Raw genomic sequence first — 21642 nt, forward strand, 5'->3', positions numbered from 1 at the left:
ATCGGATATGTTCCTATGTCCTACTATCATCTTCATGTTTCAAAAATGTGACCTACAGAATTTGACTATTTATCGGGTTTGTAATAACATGATCATTAAGACGGATGCCACATGTGGAGCAGGATCTGCTTACCCTTCATAACCACCTGAAATCGCTCTAAGTTTTTGGTGGTGTTAGTGTTGCTTATTCTATAGTTTTCTATGTTGTATCATGTGTATTATTATTTGTCCTTTTCTTTTTTAAACAGCCATGGTGTTGTCAGTTTATTGATGATCTATAAGTTTGAATGACCCTCTCATATCTTTCACTACTCTTTAACAGTATCTGATAAATCGACTAAACCACAAAAAAGTAAACATTTGTCCACACAACCATGAAATTAAGGTCAAGGTCAGACCAAATCTGCAAACAGATATGTACATCTTACAATCATTCCATACACCAAACATAGTTGACCTATGGTTTATTTAGTCTAACAAAATAATTCACCATTTGCAGGTTATGTTCAAGAATCCTTCACATCGAACTTGAAATAAAAGGAATACAACAGATACAATTGAGTATGCCTCATATCTTGATTTGTATCTAGAAATTGACAATGAGGGTTGGTTGAAGATGAAACTAAGAAAATAAGATATATCAGCTACCCAATTGTAAAATTTCCATGTAGCAAAATTCCACCAGTGAGTGCATAAAAGAGTATAGAATTCCCAGTTGATACCATATTCCAGGGCTTGTATTTTCTATCATGATTTCCTGATAGAGCCTCAAGGGTTGCAAAAGAAAGCTATTAAACTAAGAGTCCCAAGTGTTAAAATGGAAATCATTAAATCGATTAGAATTAGACAACTTTTTTGCTTGAAAGCAGAGGGAGTGGCGGAAAATTTTCAACTTCTGGTCTACATGACAAAAAAGTACTTTTTTCATTCTTTAATAACAGTATCAACAATCAGATAAAGGTTTATAATGTACACATTCATCAAATTTATACAAAATACGAAAAAATAAATGAATCAACCATACGCGGCATAATTAATTTTATCCATTATCTACACATTAAAACTCCTGTGAAATTTAATACATTATTTCATCATCATCTACCACCCACCATAATTGATATGGGAATCAAGCCATTTGCCGTCATGCTGGAACGATCGTCATGTAAAATTGCAAAAATTGAAAGAAACTTCCTATAACTGTAGCACTTTGTAAAATATTATAGCACTTTTACAGCCGATAAGGTGTTAAATGTCTGTCAATGGTTACTATGACAACACCGTAGGTTTTATTCTTCCACCATCACCCTCTGAGACAAACCTTTTTCTTCCCCTGAAATGATAAAATTGATTTAAAATAAGACATTTCTTCAAAATTGAAAACTTTTAAAGACCAACTTACTACACAACATTTACTTCAACGAATTTCGGTAATGCAAATATTTTAAATCTTATCTAATTAATTTCTAATTAATTTCCAATTAGAGAGCTTGGCAAGTCCAGTTTAAAAGTAAAATCAAATTTTTTGACCTGAAACAGAAAGGTTAAAGAAAAAAAGTGATTTTAACGTAATTTTTCAAAAGTACCAAAAAAAGTATGCAAGCATTTATAGAATACACATCAATATCACCAAAGAAGAGCTGCCTCTAATATATTTTTTTTACCTTAGAGGTAGTTCCTGGAATACGTCAGAACTGACGACTTTATCTCTATGACACATTGTGACAAATCTCTCCAACAGATTATATGCATTGGGTACATCCAAACAGATGTCGGGCATTGAATCAAATACCCTTCGGAATCCCTAAAATGGAAAATTTGTTGTCATCAACTTCACAAAATCAAAATGTGTCAGCACTGTAGGGTACATATAGATTGCTTAAATTAAGCAGTGGGAATTTAAAATTAAACATTGCATTGTATTAATAAAGTATTTGACACAATTCTACGATATGAACTCCAATTTAAAAGATTACTTTTACAATAAAATTTATATTTTTTTAAGACCAGTATTAACTAAATTCCTGCACCTTGCATTTCTTGACAAGTATGTCATCATGTTGTTACTTGAATATCTGGGCATACATGTTATGATCCATGCATTGTATTGTGCTTATCACAACGTAGTGATGCAGTTTAGAAAATTGACAACTTTCAAGTCAGCCACATTGAACTGATTTTGATTGTCTAAATGTATAAATGCAATCTTTACCCCAACAAACTTGTGATTGAAATTGATCTTAAATTGTACAGAATTTTTTGGTAAAAAGTCAGATTTTTTTTTTAAACACAGTTGCAAATGGTGGATAGGTGTCTTATTAGTTATATTATATTATTATATACCATATTCCCTTATTTCTCAATTGATCAAACGATATAAAATTTTCAACTTGAGGGTCTGGCCTAGTTGAACCTATACTGATAAATAAAATTATCCTTCAAATTGATTGAGTGTGCAGCAGACTTATTCTATCAGCTTTGTCAATAACTTTTGATACTGACCACTGCCATTTGTTCTGGTGTGATAATCACACTTTGTGCCAATGACTTCAGGAAATCACACATTCTATGAGCTGCCCTTTCAGTGGAATCTTCAAGTATCATAACTGTTGCCTAAAAAAGAAATATAAAACTATATCAAAACTGGGCATGACAAATGTATTTAAAATATTTGACTGTCGGTCATATATATGTCATATTTCAAAATCATATTCTTGTCAAATACTGATTATCAATTCTAATGCAATTCGTATGGACCCGCCATTTTGAATTGTTGAATCAACATATGTTCGATTACTACTATATAATCGAAAATAAAACAACACCTACCTTGAATTCGCTGTTTTAATGTAATTTTATCCGAATTTGAATCGTACAGGTAACGTAATAATCTCCAGTGTGTAATTTCATTTGTATGACGTCACATTTAGCCATGATGTTTTTGCGCCAATATCATTCATGAAGTTTTGCGGATTTTTTTATTTGTCAAAAATTAGACCTTTTTTCAAGTTTTATCGTATTATTTCTTTTTGAATGCATTAGAATCGAAATAACAGTACTGTAGTTAAAGAGTTGCCACCGTCAATTTTGATTTGACGGTCGCAAATCAAAATTTTACTGTCTCCGCTACGCGTCGCCAGTAAAACTGCATTTGCGACCGTCAATTTTAGTTGACGGTGGCAACTCTTCAACTACAGTACTGTTATTCCTTAATTATAATCATTAGAAAAGTGAATGGACTTAAAATATCTGGCCTGTTTTTCTGATAATGACTGAAATCATGTTGCAAGTTTTGATACAAGTACATGTATTATATAAACTTTACATTATCAATTATCCATTGAAATGTGGTATAACAAAGTAAAATTGAACCCTGTAGTACATGAACCTGAGATAGCAAAGCTTTAGAGAAAAATCCTGTCTTACATGAAATGCATTGTAATAGCATTCACCTCCAAAAGAGTAGGTCCGGTAAGGACCGATTTTAGCCTCAAATTTCAGGTTCATCTGATGAAAGATGTTGACCCCTTTTTAAACACTTAAGTGTCTATTTTATTTGATTCAATTAGTTTATGTGAAAGATTTTAACTAATTTAGTCATTTAAAACGCTCGGATTCAAGCTCAAATATGAACCAGATAGCTTTATACGACCGCAGAGGTTGAACCCTGAACGGTTGGGGCAAGTATGGACACAACATTCAAGCTGGATTCAGCTCTAAATTTGGATTGTGATTAAATAGTTGACACAGCATAGGTTTCTGACACAGAATGAATGTGTTCTAATGAACTTAATTTTTTTGTTTTCTCTTAGAGCAATTCACTATGCTGTTGAATATTAATCCTCTCAAAAAAATGTTTGAAGAAATTTTCTTTTTATTTATGAAATTTCAAATGAGAAAAATTGAACTCAATTTTTTTAATCACATCCACCTTTCCCTTATTCCAAAACTAATCTCAATTAAAATATTCTAATTGAGTTTGCAACAATAACTACTCATTTAAATACATCATAAAATATTAAGATGTAAAAAAAACTGCTTGTTATCACTGAATGGTAAAGATTATTTTAATTTATCAGTTGATAGTAAAAAGTGAATATACATTGTATATTGTATATAACAAAGATTTAAGTTGATTCTGGACAAAGAAAGATAACTCCAATTAAAAAAAATTCTTGCTATTGCACAATATTCTGCAATAAGATATTTCTTGCTTACTATTCTGGACAAAGAAAGATAACTCTAATTAAAAAAAAATTTGCTATTTCACAATATTGTGCAATTAGGTATTTCTTGCCATTGAGCAATACTGTGCAATTGAAAAGACTTGCTATTGCACAATACTAATATAATAATTTTAGATCCTGATTTGGACCAACTTGAAAACTGGGCCCATAATCAAAAATCTAAGTACATGTTTAGATTCAGCATATCATAGAGGTCCATGAATTCAATTTTTGTTAAAATCAAACTTAGTTTAATATTGGACCCTTTGGACTTTAATGTAGACCAATTTGAAAACAGGACCAAAAATGAAGAATCTACATAAACAGTTAGATTTGGCATATCAAAGAACCCCATTTATTCAATTTTTGATGAAATCAAACAAAGTTTAATTTTGGACCCCGATTTGGACCAACTTGAAAACTGGGCCAATAATCAAGAATCTAAGTACATTTTTAGATTCAGCATATCAAAGAACCCAACCGATTCATTTTTTGTCAAAATCAAACTAATTTTAATTTTGGACCCTTTGGACCTTAATGTAGACCAATTTGAAAACGGGACCAAAAATTGAGAATCTACATACACAGTTAGATTCGGCATATCAAAGATCCCCAATTATTCAATTTTTGATGAAAATTAAACAAAGATTAATTTTGGACCCTTTGGGCCCCTTATTCCTAAACTGTTAGTACCAAAACTCCCAAAATCAATACCAACCTTCCTTTTATGGTCATAAACCTTGTGTTTAAATTTCATAGATTTCTATTTACTTATACTAACGTTATAATGGTGCGAAAACCAAAAAAAATGCTTATTTGGGTCCCTTTTTGGCCCCTAATTCCGAAACTGTTGGGACCTAAACTCCCAAAATCAATACCAACCTTCCTTTTGTGGTTATAAACATTGTGTTTAAATTTTATTGATTTCTATTTACTTAAACTAAAGTTATAGTGCAAAAACCAAGAAAATGCTTATTTGGGCCCTTTTTGGCCCCTTATTCCTGAAATGTTGGGACCAAAACTCTCATAATCAATCCCAACCTTCCTTTTATGGTCATAAACCTTGTGTTAAAATTTCATAGATTTCTATTCACTTTTACTAAAGTTAGAGTGGGAAAACTTAAAGTATTCGGACGACGACGACGACGCCAACGTGATAGCAATATACGACAAAATTTTTAATTTGCGGTCGTATAAAATCTACCAAATATGCTGAAAAATGTCACTTTAAGGATGGTTTTTGTCAAAAATGAAAGTGGCTGCATCTGTGTTCATCTTCCATTTGTCTTCAACTTTTATATATGTTATGTATTATCATAAAATACAACTTGCATTTCAATATTAAGGATGAACACGAATGCGGCCACTTTCCTATTACACGAAAACCCTCTGAAATTTAACAAAAGTGCCAGAATTGTGAAGATTTCAGTAATTTAGCTTGACTTAATGGTGCTAGTACCTGATATATGTGCATTGTATTGTCAAAATCAGCCCAAATTTATATAGCAGAAGCATTCTACTGTCCAATGAATAACTAAAAGTTTACGTTTTAACAATTTTGTAAAACTGCTATATTTTGGGTCCAAAAAGGGGTCTTACTGGACCTACTCCTTTTAAGCTTTTTCATTAAGACCCTAATAATTGCTAAAAATTGTGGTGTCACAAATATATATTTTTAATGTTTGGTAGCTTCTGATAATTTTATAGATCTTTTTCAGGTTCCTGTATGTTACCTGGGAAATATATTTGAAAATATTAATTTGACATATTATGCACCAGATTTACATTAACTACATACCTCATATACTAATTCATGGTGAAAGTGAGGCACTTCTAAGTCTTGAAGACATCTAGTTGCTTCAGGAATATCTCCTGAAGATAGTAACTCTTTCAATAATAACACCATCTGAAAATACATTTCACATTATCATTTTGTTTTTGTTGAGGGACAACCATTTTTTTTCCAAACAAATAAGTCCCTTTTAATTTCATGAGATTTAATAAATTCAGGGAAGCTCCATTATTGTGACTAAGCAACTGAGTCTAAGGGACTACATCAAAAGTTCAATGAAGGATAAAAAACTTAATTCATATAGATTTTTTCACTGACCCCCCCCCCCCCCCCCCCCCTCTTAATTTGGGAAAAATTGATTGACCAATAAGGATATATATATCTATATATAAAATCGATGTCAATTAAACATTTTAAGCAATTTTACACCCCCCTCCTTTCTTTTTTTTATGTTTTCCTCAACAGAAACAAACATGTCATTGGTCAAAGCAACTTCCAACTAAAAGGAAGCATTGAAGTCCTCTTACATTAGACTTCTAAAATGGCATAAATATAACATTTTTTTTTGTCCACAATATTTAATTGACAAAAAAAAAATATATCCATTAATCAAAAAAAATATGATGATCTTTTTTCTATTTTTCAATATTGATCTTTTCCCACATAATTGTAAAATATTTCCAAAAACACAATTATATATTACACCCTAGTCTTTCTATTGCAAACAGTAACATTTTTAAGTCTGGATCTATCCATACATGTATGTGTAATTATAGACATCTAAGCAGTAGAAAAACATTTTACCGGAACATGTATAAAGAATAAGGACAACTTACCTGCTTTATTAAAAATTTGACTGGACGGATTCCCCCTCCTGTTCCCCAGATATTGTCAAGTCGAACTATGCCATGTTTTCGACTCAACAACAGTTCAGCTTTATCAAGTGCTGCCTGTTTGTGTGGACACTCCACCTTTCCCTTGTAACTGCTAATGAATTTTGGCGCAAGGCAATCATCTGCAACAGCTCTTGCAATGAACTGTCCCAGGATCTAAAACAGAAACAAGTAAGTTGACCGTGATGCTATGAAAAGTTTTGATTGATTAATTGATTGTTGGTTGTAAATTGGTTTGACTTAAAATAAAGTCCAAGTGAAACAAAACAAAACACCTATATTCAGGTATTTCACATCCAATTTCTTATGGAAATATTCTTTATAAAGCACAAAGGTGTCAGTATTCACCTCATAAACTTGGCGTTAATATTGAGTCACTGATAAGGTCTTTGCGTCGGAACTAAACACATTTATTCTAAAAACAGTTGTTGGTATGACACGGGTTATGTTCTTCTCATATATGTTATGATGGTATGATACTAAACCCCTTATGGGAAGGATTGTGCCTGATGTTCATATGATGAAATCATAATCTTTCAGTCAGTTTAATTGAAGTCTGGGGCTGGCATGTCAGTTAACTGCTAGTAGTCTGTTGTTATTTATGTATTATTGTCATTTTGTTTATTTTCTTTGGTTACATCTTCTGACATCAGGCTCGGACTTCTCTTGAACTGAATTTTAATGTGCGTATTGTTATGCTTTTACTTTTCTACATTGGTTAGAGGTATAGGGGGAGGGTTGAGATCTCACAAACATGTTTAACCCCGCCACATTTTTGCGCCTGTCCCAAGTCAGGAGCCTCTGGCCTTTGTTAGTCTTGTATTATTTAAATTTTAGTTTCTTGTGTACAATTTGGAAATTAGTAAGGCGTTCATTATCACTGAACTAGTATATATTTGTTTAGGGGCCAGCTGAAGGACGCCTCCGGGTGTGGGAATTTCTCGCTACATTGAAGACCTGTTGGTGACCTTCTGCTGTTGTTTTTTTATTTGGTCGGGTTGTTGTCTCTTTGGCACATTCCCCATTTCCATTCTCAATTTTACCTGTATCAAAACAAGTTATAATGAAGTAAATTGAGTCAATGAACCTCTTGCAGGTGTTTTATTTCAACATAACCGCAAAATGTGACATGTCTGATTAACTGTTAAGAAGGAAAGATGTCTTATATTGTACAAGTACTGTATGTCAGTATTATTACCCAACAAGTAAATTAGGGTTAACCATTGTATTTAAATTGCTAAATAAATAATGTTCCACACTCGAAACAAGCACTCAGTATTTCATTGCAACACAATCTCCTAACAGTTAAAAGTTCTTTGTAATGGAACAAAACTATCATATCTATAACATTACTGGAATGTTTAAGTAAACCATTTTCCAACATATATTCTAACCTTCTAAGGTACAGATAATATTTTTTTAAATGTTTCTAATAGATGCTTAGAAGCATTGATGAAACACTGTTTATTACAAGAGAATTATTGATTTAAAGAGTTATTTCCCTTTACAGATGTGTATCCCTTAACTGAATACTGTATACACATACTTGTGGAGCATCTGGTGCATCAATGGTTAGATCTGCTAAACTATTTAGCATATCATCAAATCCAAGACTGATGTCTTTTTGTAATAGAAATTTTCCATAGAGATCTGAAATCAAAACAGATGTCATTTCTCGTTGTGTTGCCTTTCGGTCTAATGCCAAGTTCACTGCCAGCTCTAAAATTTTTGCCCTTTTTTCTTTAACACCAACATGGTCCCTCAATGTTTGCTACAATAGAAATGAGGACAATGTTCTTTTGAGATACATGTACATAACAATAAACCCCAAAATAAGAAACAAATATAATACCAATATTCAGGTCAAGATACAAAATCTTACATGTGTAAGTGATGTTTAAACTCAGAAAGCAATTCTTGTAAATATAGCAAATTAAAGCAAACTGCACTGATGGATAATGAATGAAGTCTACAATGGGGATATTACATGTTTGATACTCAATTTACCCACCTTCTTTCCCTAAAAAAACACCTTAACTTTTGGAGCATTTTTTAGAAGCCTTATATATAAAAAAGAGAAACATGTAAAAAGATATTTAATGAGCCTTATTAAAATATCCTTTAAATATCAAAAGTTCAGCATGTTAATCTAGAGCTGTTGAAAGAGTCTTACCTCCACTTCTTGGGTGTCGCCATTTTCAAAATATTCTAATAATACTGGTTCTACGACCTTGACAAACTCTTCTTGGGTCATCTCAGGTTCAACAGAATCAACAACATATTCATCCTAAAAAACAAAAAAATCTTCTAAATTCCTTAAATTCTGATCAGAAATTATTGTGTGCATTTATTGTCATGATTGTTGTGACTTTTAAAGAATTAACAAAAATGTGAGTTTAGTAATTGTGATTTTAGGAAAAGCTCTATACAGATACATGTATATGTATTTGATAGTAGAATGCAAAATCTTAATATTGCAATACTCAAGTAGTCGCATTATTCACATTAACAAAATCTCGCAAAAATATGTAAGTTTACCGTATTAGAAAATAATAATACTATAGGACAGTTACTTTGCTACCAGTAACTCTTCAAATTAGTGAATACATTCTAATTGTGTATCTTTTTTTGTTCATGTGTGCCTAATTTTCACTATGAATGGAAAACAATAGATGTATACTTGTAGCAATCCATCATGCAAATGTATATTTTTCACTGTTTTCAAGACTTATTTTTTATTATGTTCATGAATGATTCAAATTACCATAATCAGTTTTGTAATGTAAACAACTACACCCATCAGTATTCTACTTTTTATTACTGTGATTTGGTTTTTTGCTTTAATTGTATTCTTTTTAATGATCTATGATGTTGCAATTAATTTGAAAAGTACTGGTAACCCATGTAACAAAACAAAACATAAATAAGATAATCAATATTTTCTCAAATATGTCAAGGTTGTCCAATTGTTTCAATCAATGTGCGACTTGTGCGTATGATAAATCTAGACACATTGATTCAGTCAATATTGTCACCTGATTGACGGCAGTGTAAACAACGGTTTTATGTTTGAATAGTATTTGTAATCAAATATAACTTGACTATTACATAATCTAGGAGTAGGAGTACTCATATCAAGTTTACATGTAAAATTATCCACATGGGTGTTTCTCAATGAAAATAACCTTTGTTGACAAAATGCACATTTAAAAGTCACACATAAGGGTAAATTAACAACATCTGAAGGTATTATATCTTCATTACGTGTGTTTTTAAATACCGGAGACTTAAACATGTATTTGTATATTTACCTGACTATCTGAGTCATAGTTAGGATCTTTAGCATCCCTACAACTACCATCCTCAAATAATTCATCCCCTGGGGCACCCCATGTGCCTTTACCACCAGCACCACCTGTTAACAGACAATAAATCTAATTAAATGTACAACCTTGTTTTACAGACCACACTATCATTCTATTCACTATATGTAGATTTACATTGGAACAAACATATTCCGGAAATATTCAAAAATGCATGACTTTTAAATGAGGTCTTGTTCAGAGGACAATGCCCACGCCGTCTCATCATGAAGTTGACAGACTTAAAACATTTTTTTTTGGTTAACTTTATAGGTAACAATAGGGATAATATAGTATGGTATTAGTTATAAATGTCGCTGTTGCCAGAAAATATGTCTCATCTACATTCACTTTTGACTCAGATGAGACAGCTATATGTTTCCACTGAAGACCCAAGGACTAAGAAGCACTGGTCACAGTTCAGCCTTCAACAATGAACAATACCCTTACCATATAGACATGTACAGAGAGCTATAATAGGACTTGAATAACCTCTTTTTTCTTATTTTATGACTATGCACCTTTTCACATACTTGATTATGTAATGTATTACAAGCAATTAAAATAATAATGTCCAATGAAGCAAATAAACAAATGCTTTGATATCTCTGTTACACAATTTATCTTGACTATAAAACATTTAAAAAATATGTGTCTCTTTCACTAATCATACATATGCATGTTAATTCAAGGTGTTGTATTCATTGAATCAATAGATCTTGCATTTTCAATTTTTGTTTGTTTTTTTGTCAAATCAGTGGGCCATGTCGATTAATTGCATAGCTACATGTACATTTGTACATGTAGCACTGCAATGATTTAAATATATTTAAGTGAAAGGAATTAAATATCATGAAGATTGCAAAGATTAAACCTAAACATCAAATATCAATATAACATTCAGAGTTTATAGTATTACTCAGGGAGAATTGACAATTGTGGATGTCCTGTTACCAAATCCAGTCTAGAAGTAATAGCCAGAAAAGTAGCTTATAAATACCACTTTGTAAACATATTGTGACATTTTAAATCTCAATTATACTATTAAAATAACAACAAGAGGGATAAACAAGAATTATTGATCAAAATAAAAGGATTAATTTTAAATCAGGCTATCAACTATATAAGAATGTTATATAAATAAGTTCAAGTTAGACTGATTGGTATTTACTTAATACAGTCAAGTTGCAAATATTTCATGAAATTCACAATTAGGTTGAGAAAAAATAGAAATAAACAATTTAATGAGTTTAAGATTAATATAGAAAGTGGCACATCTGGAATGCTGCATGAATGTCAATTTAATTTATTATACTTCATGTCAAAATGCCAAATTTTGATTGGCTAATACGAGGGTGTCAATTTACTCTATTACCCTTCATGGAGATGCTTGATCAAGTGTGTGCTTTATTAAATACGACTCTATCCTATGACAAATACTCTATCACCCTTCACAGAGACGCTTGATCAAGTGTGCGCTTTATTCAATACGACACTTTCCTATGGCAAATACTCTATTACCCCTCAAGGAGACGTTTGATCAAGTGTGCTCTTTATTAAATACGGATGGTTTATTACTTTGAATTTTAAAAATTCGACAGTAATAACAGAACATTCAGTATAATAAATTAAATAACACATAGCTGAGAGGGTGATAGAGCAGATTGGAACCCCTCGAAAAGGCATTGTCAACCTTGGCTTCGCCGCGGTTGACAATTTTTTCTCAGGGTACCAATCTGCTCTATCACCCTCTCAGCCATATGTTATTTATATATTGAATGGTCACTTTTCTTGAAAAACATTAAAAGCATCAATTGCAAAATTATAAGTGAAGGAGATGCTAATCTCAAAATGTAACACTATAATATCAAGAGAGAGTCAACTCTCTTATATCTAGGGGTATATAGTACAAGAAGATCTTATATCTACCTCTGCTTATATTTGAAAGATCAGTTATATATTTTGTACAAATTATATCATGGAGCACCTATTAAAGTATAGGGGTGGGCAATCATTTGCATTTTTGTTATTTTTTACACAGTTTAGAATTTTGCCCTCTAATTAAACACCCTAACAAAATGTTCATCCTTAAATTTCCAGATCTTCTATACACAGTGAACAATTGCATCATTTCCCACTGTAGTAAACATTGATGAATAATTTTTTGGTCAATACATGCATCATATTTGTCGAGGAGACCGCGGGACCGGCAACGTATCGGAAGTCACATTGTATCTAAGGTCGACGTCACACGGCGACGTCTCCTTATTTTTGGTTAGTAACTAGTAAACGTCAAACTACAAAGCTGTTGTGTATTTTATCAGAGTTATATTATAAGATATCGTCCCCACATTTATGGTGCCGTGACTAATGGAGCTACCAAAGCTGAAATCAAGAAGAACGGGCAATCGTAGTGCCGTTACCAGACTTTTACGAAAATTTGCCGACGCAAAAGAAAGTTCTGAATTCGACCGAGAGGAGCTGTTAGCCACATACGAAAATCTACAACAGAAGAAGAAGTTACTCGACACTGAATGAACAAATTGAGAACGCATCGGAAACAGAGGATATAGAGACGGAAATCGTAGACACAGATGAGTATACTACAAATTTTGTTACTAAACTGAGACATTTTAAGATATTCATAGATAAAACATTACAACCTACTAGTATTTCCAATCAACCATCACATTCGTCTTATCAAGTTTTAAATATAGACAGTCCACCATTCATCCCTACTCGTTCACCCGAAATTGTACAGACAAGTTATGCCGCCCCGTCATTGCCACAGTCAAATGATGCCGCTCGAATTTTAACAGAGACAAGCCAAATTACCACATCAATTCCTACGTCAAGCTATGCTGTCCCGTCCGCCATATCCAGCAATCACCGTTTGCCAAAATTAACTTTACTTACATTTAATGGCAATATATTAGAATGGCCAAGCTTTTGGGATTCGTATGAATCAGCAGTTCATTACAACCCAACATTGACAGATGTTCAAAAGTTTAATTATTTGAAGGCCCAATTAGAAAACGAAGCCGCTCAGACAATTGCCGGATTTTCTCTAACTAACGCTAATTATGCCGAAGCCGTTAATGTTCTGATAGAGAGATTTGGACAGACTCATAAAATCACACAAGCACACCTACAAGCACTGCTTGATATTACGCCACCCCGAGGTGACCTCATAAGCCTGAGAATGTTTTATGACAAAATGGAGAGTTTAGTTAGAGGACTTGAATCGCTTGGACAGACACAGGACTCATACGGTAATTTATTAGTACCGATTATAATCAGCAAACTGCCCAGAGAAATCAGAAAGCAACTCGCGCGGGAGCATGGTACGACAAATTGGTTACTACGAGATCTTAGAAAAAGTATACTTAAGGAAATACAAATTATGGAAGCCGGACAAGTTTCACAGACGGAAACTGATATTTCGACTTCAACCTTTTTCGCCGGTGCTAAATCACAAAGAAAACACAACGCAAGTACTAGAAATGTAAATCACCATTTAACAGCTAAGCCGTGTATTTTCTGCAAAGATATTCATTCGCCTGCCAATTGCCCGAAAATACGCGATTTAGATAAACGCCTCGCTATCGTTAAACAAAACCATTTATGTTTCAACTGCCTCGGTAAACATCACATAAAGGAATGCAAATCAAAAGGCTCATGTCGTAACTGCAGTAAAAGACACCACACTAGTTTCTGTAGCGAAGTTAAACACACCGCAGACCCCGAAAAGAGAAGTAACGCTGACACTAGAAATTCTTTAAACAGTTGTACTAAGAACGAAACTACGCCATCTACATCAACTATAGTAAATCTTGTGAAGGACACCGGGATACAAGAAGATTCCACGATTTTACACTCGTCAGCACAATTTCACTCAAATGTATTGTTGAAAACTGCCGTGGCCCCCGTTTGGTCATATCGTCATTGCACTGATACTAATATTTTGTTTGATGAAGGCGCTCAAAGATCTTTTGTAACGGAGAGTCTTGCGCGTAAATTGAATCTACAGAGAGAAGGAGCCGACAATATTCAACTTTCATCATTCGGAGAAACCAACGCAAATGCTAGGCGACTTGATAAAGCCACAGTTTATGTTGAAACTGAAACTGGACATAAAATCCCAATACAGGTTTTAATCGTTCCCATGATAGCCATGCCGTTACAGAACCACATTCGTTACATTGACAGGAACAATAACTATTTGAAAGGACTAAAGCTCGCACATCCAGTTACGCAACAGGATTCATTCGAAATTTCACTATTAATTGGAGCCGATTTTTATTGGGAAATAATTGAAGATAAAGTTGTACGCGGAAACGGACCCACCGCAGTCAAATCGAAATTAGGGTACTTACTTTCTGGACCGTTAGAAAAACCACACTTATCAACAGCGTCAAGCATTTTCAATGTTCTTATTTCACATAAATCAGAGGAACACGACTTAGAAGCATTTAGGAAGATTGAAGCTACAGGAATAGAATCTCCAGGAGTACACGGAAAAGAGAGCTATATAGAATTTCGCGACGACAAAGATTATGCAAAGTTACCATGGAAACACAACAACGATTAAATAGAACATTAAATATTTTTATGGACTTTCGGAGTTAAGTATGATGGAGCATATTTTGTTTGAAAATGTGTTACGCAATTATGATGGACTGTTAATGGTATGCGATTTTGTTTTATGAACTACGTTAGTTCATCTGTGAAATTCAAAGAACTGTGATTTTTTTATTTTGAGAGACTTTAATCTTAATTCAATGTAATTCATTTATTGTATTTCAATTTTCTTTTCTACGTAAAGTAATTTTTTTTGAGGCCCCGAGAATGTCGAGGAGACCGCGGGACCGGCAACGTATCGGAAGTCACATTGTATCTAAGGTCGACGTCACACGGTGACGTCTCCTTATTTTTGGTTAGTAACTAGTAAACGTCAAACTACAAAGCTGTTGTGTATTTTATCAGAGTTATATTATAAGATATCGTCCCCACAATATTATATAATTAGGTTTTACATCAAAAGTCAATAATTTTAACTACATGTAAAACAGCTGCATGCATTCAATTATATCTAGATAATGATCATCAAGATATTCAAACAACTTTTAAAGTCTGATTGATGGAAATTTAAACAAGACTTTTATCTATAGAGATTACATGTGACATGGATATATATGGAACAAACATTAAACACCCTAAATCTAGGTCAATGTATTCAACACTAAATAAAAATTGGTACAAGTAGGAAAATGGTTTTTAGTCTTTTTCAATGTTAAATTTGACAAACAACTGAAAAAGATATTCTGATGCAAGATTTATTTTGGACGGACACAATTTCATACTCATTGGTAGTCAAACCACATCTCCTTGTTTGTATTTATGTTATCATGATAATAGTACTGATTTCAATAAACAGATGGTCTCTTTGTTATTTAAAATTAATTAGGGGCACTCAATATGTAGATTACGGTACAACATACAACTTCTTCTATTCATATCATTTAACAAATCAATGTCATACATAGCCCATAGGTACATGTACATATCTTATGTGAAAAACTGACTTTAACATTAAAAACAAAATCATCACTTTTTGACACATAAGTAAAATTTAAAAAATTGAATAACCATTACACTGTACAGGGTCAACCTTTTGTGTTTTGTCAAGAACACTCTTAACAAAACACCTAGTAACTTATACCTGACAATAACATGAATTCTTATTTTAGAAGTTCAACACACATGCATTCACATTTTGGGGGCTGATGAAATCACTTTAGTTTAGTGTACTTGATTTCTGCCTCATTTACATGTCAGATAAAAACAGCTTTTAATCTGAAGTTTGAGTCATCAGAGAAGTGCAAAGACATGAAATAAATAAATTTTAAAAGTTTAAACTTACAACCCCTACATGTTGTTCAGTGCGTCACAAAGGGTAAGTCTGAAATTATTGTTTTAAACAACATACAATGTAACTACCCTTTGCATGCTAGCTACAGGGCACCAGTCATACAGATTAATTTAATAAATGTTCATGATAAAAAAAACAGGCCTCCTTATTTAGTATTTCAGACAAAATCTAGAAATGTTGTGCAATGTTATTTTCAGATTGTCTTTTTATACCCTCATCTCTCTTTCTTATAATTTTTTTTGTCTTTCTGATTTTGTAAATTTAACATGTTTAATTTTGGTGCATATTTGATAAAGATGTAGCTTACAAACTGAAGATTAAATAGCAGGGGGATCCAAAAGAGTATACCTACCCCTTATGTTCCAAGGTCAGATTCAAAAAGTTGCCTCAGGCCACCAGGTCTCTTTTAAACAAATTGAACAGTTTTAAACATTTTAAAACAAAGATCACAGGTCTTTTTAAATGTCAAAAGATATCAGGTTGCAAGGTTGACCATCAAATAGATTGAAGATGCTGAGTTTAAATTCTAATGTCTAACTGTTAGTAGCAAAATTCCACAGAATTAATTTTCCTGTTGAGATCGCTTAAAAATGAAAGTTAATTGACAACAGACAAAATTCAGATCCCTACTACTTGTTTACTCTCGATACAAATCAGGGTTTTTTTCCCTCTCAAGAAGTTTAGAATTTATCCACTATAATGATCTCGAACATTTATGACCCCCTACAAAAACTGACTGACAGGATTGACAAAATTAATGATGAGCCTTTAGCTCTTATCATCATTTTTGCTTACCCTTAAGCACTATACCAGTACTTATAGGTTTCCTGAAACATGCACATTCCTAAGATCCAGGGTGCATTGTGCATAAACATAACTATAATCATTACCAACCATAGGTAACCCCTCTTTAACACACTAATATCTCACATGTATCGATTCTTCATGCTTTTGGTATTTTTTGTTGTTTGGTTGCTACCTCATTGCTATATATCCCACTTTCACTTTTATTCTTATCTTTTCGTTTCTGACAGATAATGGCAACAATGAACAATATTGATTTACAGATATAAGACCACTTTTAAAAGTATATGTCATGGACCGGTGCTAATTCATGGTACTTCGTTGAACAATATCCAATCTATCATAGGAATTGATTTCCCTTGAAGTTATCTTCTGCTTATTTTATTTAACACTATATTTGCAGCAAGAATGAGAAATAAATGACAATGCCCCCTTTCCCCCCTCTATTTACATTTCTAATATCAAGGATTTGTATAGTTACTAATACCATAAATCCTTGCTAATATAATTTTTTCTTTTTCTTTAGTGATATAAATATGGCATTACAACAGTTAACCAACATTTGGAAACATGTTATTTTGCAAAAAGTGCATATGTGGTATAATAAATTGTTTGTCACAAGAAAAAATGATTGATGTTTAATCAAAACAGAAGCACGTGTTTACCTTATTTACAATTTTCAAAACGAGGCTAGTTTGTTTACAAACACTGATGCGGTCAATATTTTTTTGCAATAAACCGTTTATCCATAGTTTGCAATTGAATATTCTAGTTCCCTGAAATATTACAGTAGTTTTGATTATCAATACCTTTTTTTGCTAGTCCTCGACCCAAGCCATCTCGAGAATTACGACTATTTTTTAGGCCACGAATGACCGATTTATTATTATTTGGTTTGATATTTGGTAACACTCCATTGCCAGGTTTTCCTTCTCCAGAGTTTTGTCGATGAAATCTTTTTGCTTTATGAACTAGTCTTATTTCTTTAGAAGGACTGTCAATTGAGGAAACCATCTCATCTTCACCAATATTGCCATTGACTTCATCGTTTTCTATATCGACTTCGCCATTTTGGAGGAAATTTTCTTCAGAAATTACTCCGTTTGACGTCATGTCACTCTCTGAAAAGTAAAATATGCAATCCTTAACTATCTATTTATATGCTTATCACAAGCAGATGGCTGCACAATTCGTATATTTTGCAAAATATGCTTACCTTCCTTCCTATGCTTTCACTTGTTTATCAGCTGTTATTGTGTTTAGCGCAGTTTGTCATGTGGTACGAATTCACAAATTTGATTGGTCAAAATTATAAGTAGCACTTTCTTAGTCAGGATACTGGCCTAGTGGCCTAGGGTGAATGTTTTCTGTGGGCAACACATAATTATTATCAAAGGTACCAGGATTATAATTTAGTAAACTCAATCACCAATTGATTGGAATTCTATTAATACATAACTACAAATATGAAAATGAATACATACCCAACTATATCAGTCCTATTCAGGACCGATAACTCTGTCGATAGATATTATCGGGTATACAATATTGTCAATCGTATTATACGTCTCTGTTGGAATGTATATAATAAATCTTTTGTTTTACACAATTTAAACTTTAAATCGATTTATTGCCTGGATTTAGCTTTAAATATTGAATTAAAAGATAAATAACAATAAAAACATATTCAATGATCGAAATTTATTTAAATCAAAATTTGATTCAGAATATTTCTTTGAAATAATTATAGAAACATATAAATATTTGAATACCTTTTAAGCAATAAATATTTTTTTAAAGAAATTTTCATAATATTCATATTTTCCTAGAGTTTATAATGAAACATACTTCTTCTAATTTGACACTGGAAGGAGAAGATATTTATTTGTACATTTATGAAAACTTTTGTATATCACAAAATTTAAACTCCGGTAATACATGTATACACACTGACAGGATGTTTAATGTCAGCTGGTTGCTTTTGGTTTTCACGTCTACCTGACAATATATTATGATGTAACATTATATAACCCAAGTTAGATTTCACCTGTTTGGTCAAGGAATGAAATTTTAAAGGTATAGAATATTTATCTATAATAATATAATTGGACATTGTTTTTTTTTTTCTTAGAATGAAAACGTTTTTGTTTTTGTTTTAAAAGAAATGAATAAATATATTTCTAAAGAAAGATAAAATTTACAGAAAACTTGAAAAACACCTTTAAAAAAGAAGAGATTTTTTTTATTATAGATATTGTAAAGTAATTTCTGGTAACAGTATCTCCTGGATGAATATCTGTCAAAATAAATGTTCCCGTGTCACACTTAAAATATTTTTTTTATTAAGAAATTTTGAAATCAATGATATCGAAATATCACTAAAGGAAAATAACAGAAACATCAGAGATTCTTTATGAAAAATTAAATATAATCTAGGAAAGTCTACTATAGAAATCATTGATTTGATGCAACATTTTCATATGATACATCAGCCGCCATTTTGAAAATCTCGGAAAATTCCCGTTTTTAAATCGATGTTTGACCGAAATTGCCCTGAAATTAAACTGTTTTAAGTAGTATTTTCCCCCAGCTATATGTTTGAATATACTTAATCGATTTGCAAAGTTTGTTTTTTATTTACAGAATTTCTTTATTTGTTATACAAGTAGACATGGGTATCGGTAATTTAGCATTGAGTCAACGGAGAAATGATGAGAAAAAGTGCATGTTTTACGATTCCGATTTGACCGAATTTAATCAAAAATTAAACTGTTAGGACCAACATTGTTTGATAAAAATATGTTTGAATATCAAGGATTGATTTGCAAAAGTAAGAAAATGGATTAGGTTTAAGAGAAAATTAAATATTATTGAAGCATATATGCATTTTATATGGGGAAATATAAAACAAAATGGCGGCTAATATACGTCACAAAAGTCACGTGATGTCCGACTTAGTTGGATATGAAATGCTTGATTAATATTAAGAAATTTTTCACACTGTTCAATTCATCATTCCCATGCATCACTTGTTATTTTGAGACGTAATAAATTATAAAATGATAAGCCACTATTTTTAAAATAAATAGAACGCATTGCATCATGTTTTAAAAAAGTGAATGTGTCTAATGCCACGCACGTACCGCCCTCAATCATTAACAAATATCCGACAAATGACAAACACTTTTCAGTATTGACCAGGCACTCAGCAGATTAGCGGTTAAATCTTCTTGTTATCTACAGCAATTGTGGATCATTGTGGACTGTTTTTTTTTCAATATTGTATATTTTTTGAAGATTAGATTAGAGAAAAAAAGGGTGAAAATTAAATGTTTACAAAATAACAGACCCCTCCCCATCCAGACCCTCTTGTATGCAAGCGAATCCGACGATTATTATCAGCAAATACTGGGACTATTATATACTAGACTGTTAGTATAATAGTCCCAGGCACTGGCACAGACCAGGGTATTGCTGTCGGTAAAAAAGTCAACATATTAATCTCTTTTGAAAAATACTTATATATCTTGTGAAATCTTAGCTAGTTAGGTCTAGTTAGGTTAACATATATATACAGATTTTATGATTTCTAGAAATTTTGAAAGCCATTCAAACCATCTATAAGATGGCTTTTCAGTCTGCAACTTATCATGCTTAAAATAGCTTGAAGAAAATGGGTAGACATATATAATTATTTAAACTAAATAGACTTTTTTTAAACTGTTTTGTATAAATGGCCAAACTTTAACTTTTGTGACTGGCAATGTCCCCTGACGTTTTTTTTTACGTTTGTGCTTTTGCGGACAACACAAAGAACATAGAAACAAAATTTAAAAAAAAACGCCTTACGATTTATATATTATGATTGTGTCTCTACATATAAAGAGCTTTTAGTCAAAGAAAAATAAATAACCTAGGGATGTAAGTAGGATAAGAAAAGTGGCCTTAATTAAGGGCATACGATACAGTTACAGGGAAGGTAATGACGTTGCTAACGTAATTTGTTATTTTCGCGACGTCAAACTGTGACATATCGGGAAAAGATGCATTTTTCGACTGATTTTTATCATTCAAACTGATTTAATTTGAAAACGAGTTCATGGACCCCTATTTTTCAAAACGGTATTTTGTTTCATTTTGCAGGGAGATGATGTGACCCAAATTTTATAAAACTGTAAATTGAGGATTTTTTTTAATTTTGATAAACATGCAGTAAAAAATGACGTTTTTTCCTCAATTCATGAACATTTGATAAATATGAGTTATTTCTGAATAAAAAAATGCATATTTTTTATGACATTTATCAAATACAGAAATTACCGATTATTTAACAAAAAAAAAATTTATGTTTATCTTTTATAACAAAAAAGTTATGTCCATCTTTCGAAAAAGAATTTACGGCCACAAATCTGAATTTTGAGCAAATATACAAAATTTCGACCTCATTTTACTCAAAAAGTAGCACATGGAGGTATATTTTTTATTGCATATTTGATTTAATCAGGTAAAAATTAGCCTTTATGCAAATTTTCACGAACTTGTAAATACAGGTTCAAAACTGTATCGTATGCCCTTAAAGACCTACACAATGATTTTACAGGATTTGGTCCCAACTGTTTTATCACTATGATTCCAA

General features: G+C 32.1%; 1 protein-coding gene across 1 annotated transcript; it reads right to left on the reverse strand.

Annotated features, from left to right (window-relative positions):
• Positions 1 to 916: 916 nt before the first annotated feature.
• Positions 917 to 18367, reverse strand: LOC134716126 (programmed cell death protein 4-like). Its single transcript, XM_063578911.1, has 10 exons — positions 18223 to 18367; positions 17816 to 18127; positions 10220 to 10323; positions 9082 to 9195; positions 8455 to 8679; positions 6852 to 7064; positions 6022 to 6129; positions 2500 to 2610; positions 1662 to 1801; positions 917 to 1330 (listed from the first exon to the last, which is right to left on the reverse strand). Exons 2-10 carry the CDS (start codon positions 18117 to 18119, stop codon positions 1267 to 1269), a joined length of 1383 nt encoding a protein of 460 aa, XP_063434981.1. The 5' UTR covers positions 18120 to 18127; positions 18223 to 18367; the 3' UTR covers positions 917 to 1266.
• Between the last annotated feature and the right edge of the window lie 3275 nt (positions 18368 to 21642).

Source organism: Mytilus trossulus, chromosome 4 (assembly GCF_036588685.1).
Source record: "Mytilus trossulus isolate FHL-02 chromosome 4, PNRI_Mtr1.1.1.hap1, whole genome shotgun sequence".
Classification (NCBI taxonomy): Eukaryota; Metazoa; Mollusca; class Bivalvia; order Mytilida; family Mytilidae; genus Mytilus; species Mytilus trossulus.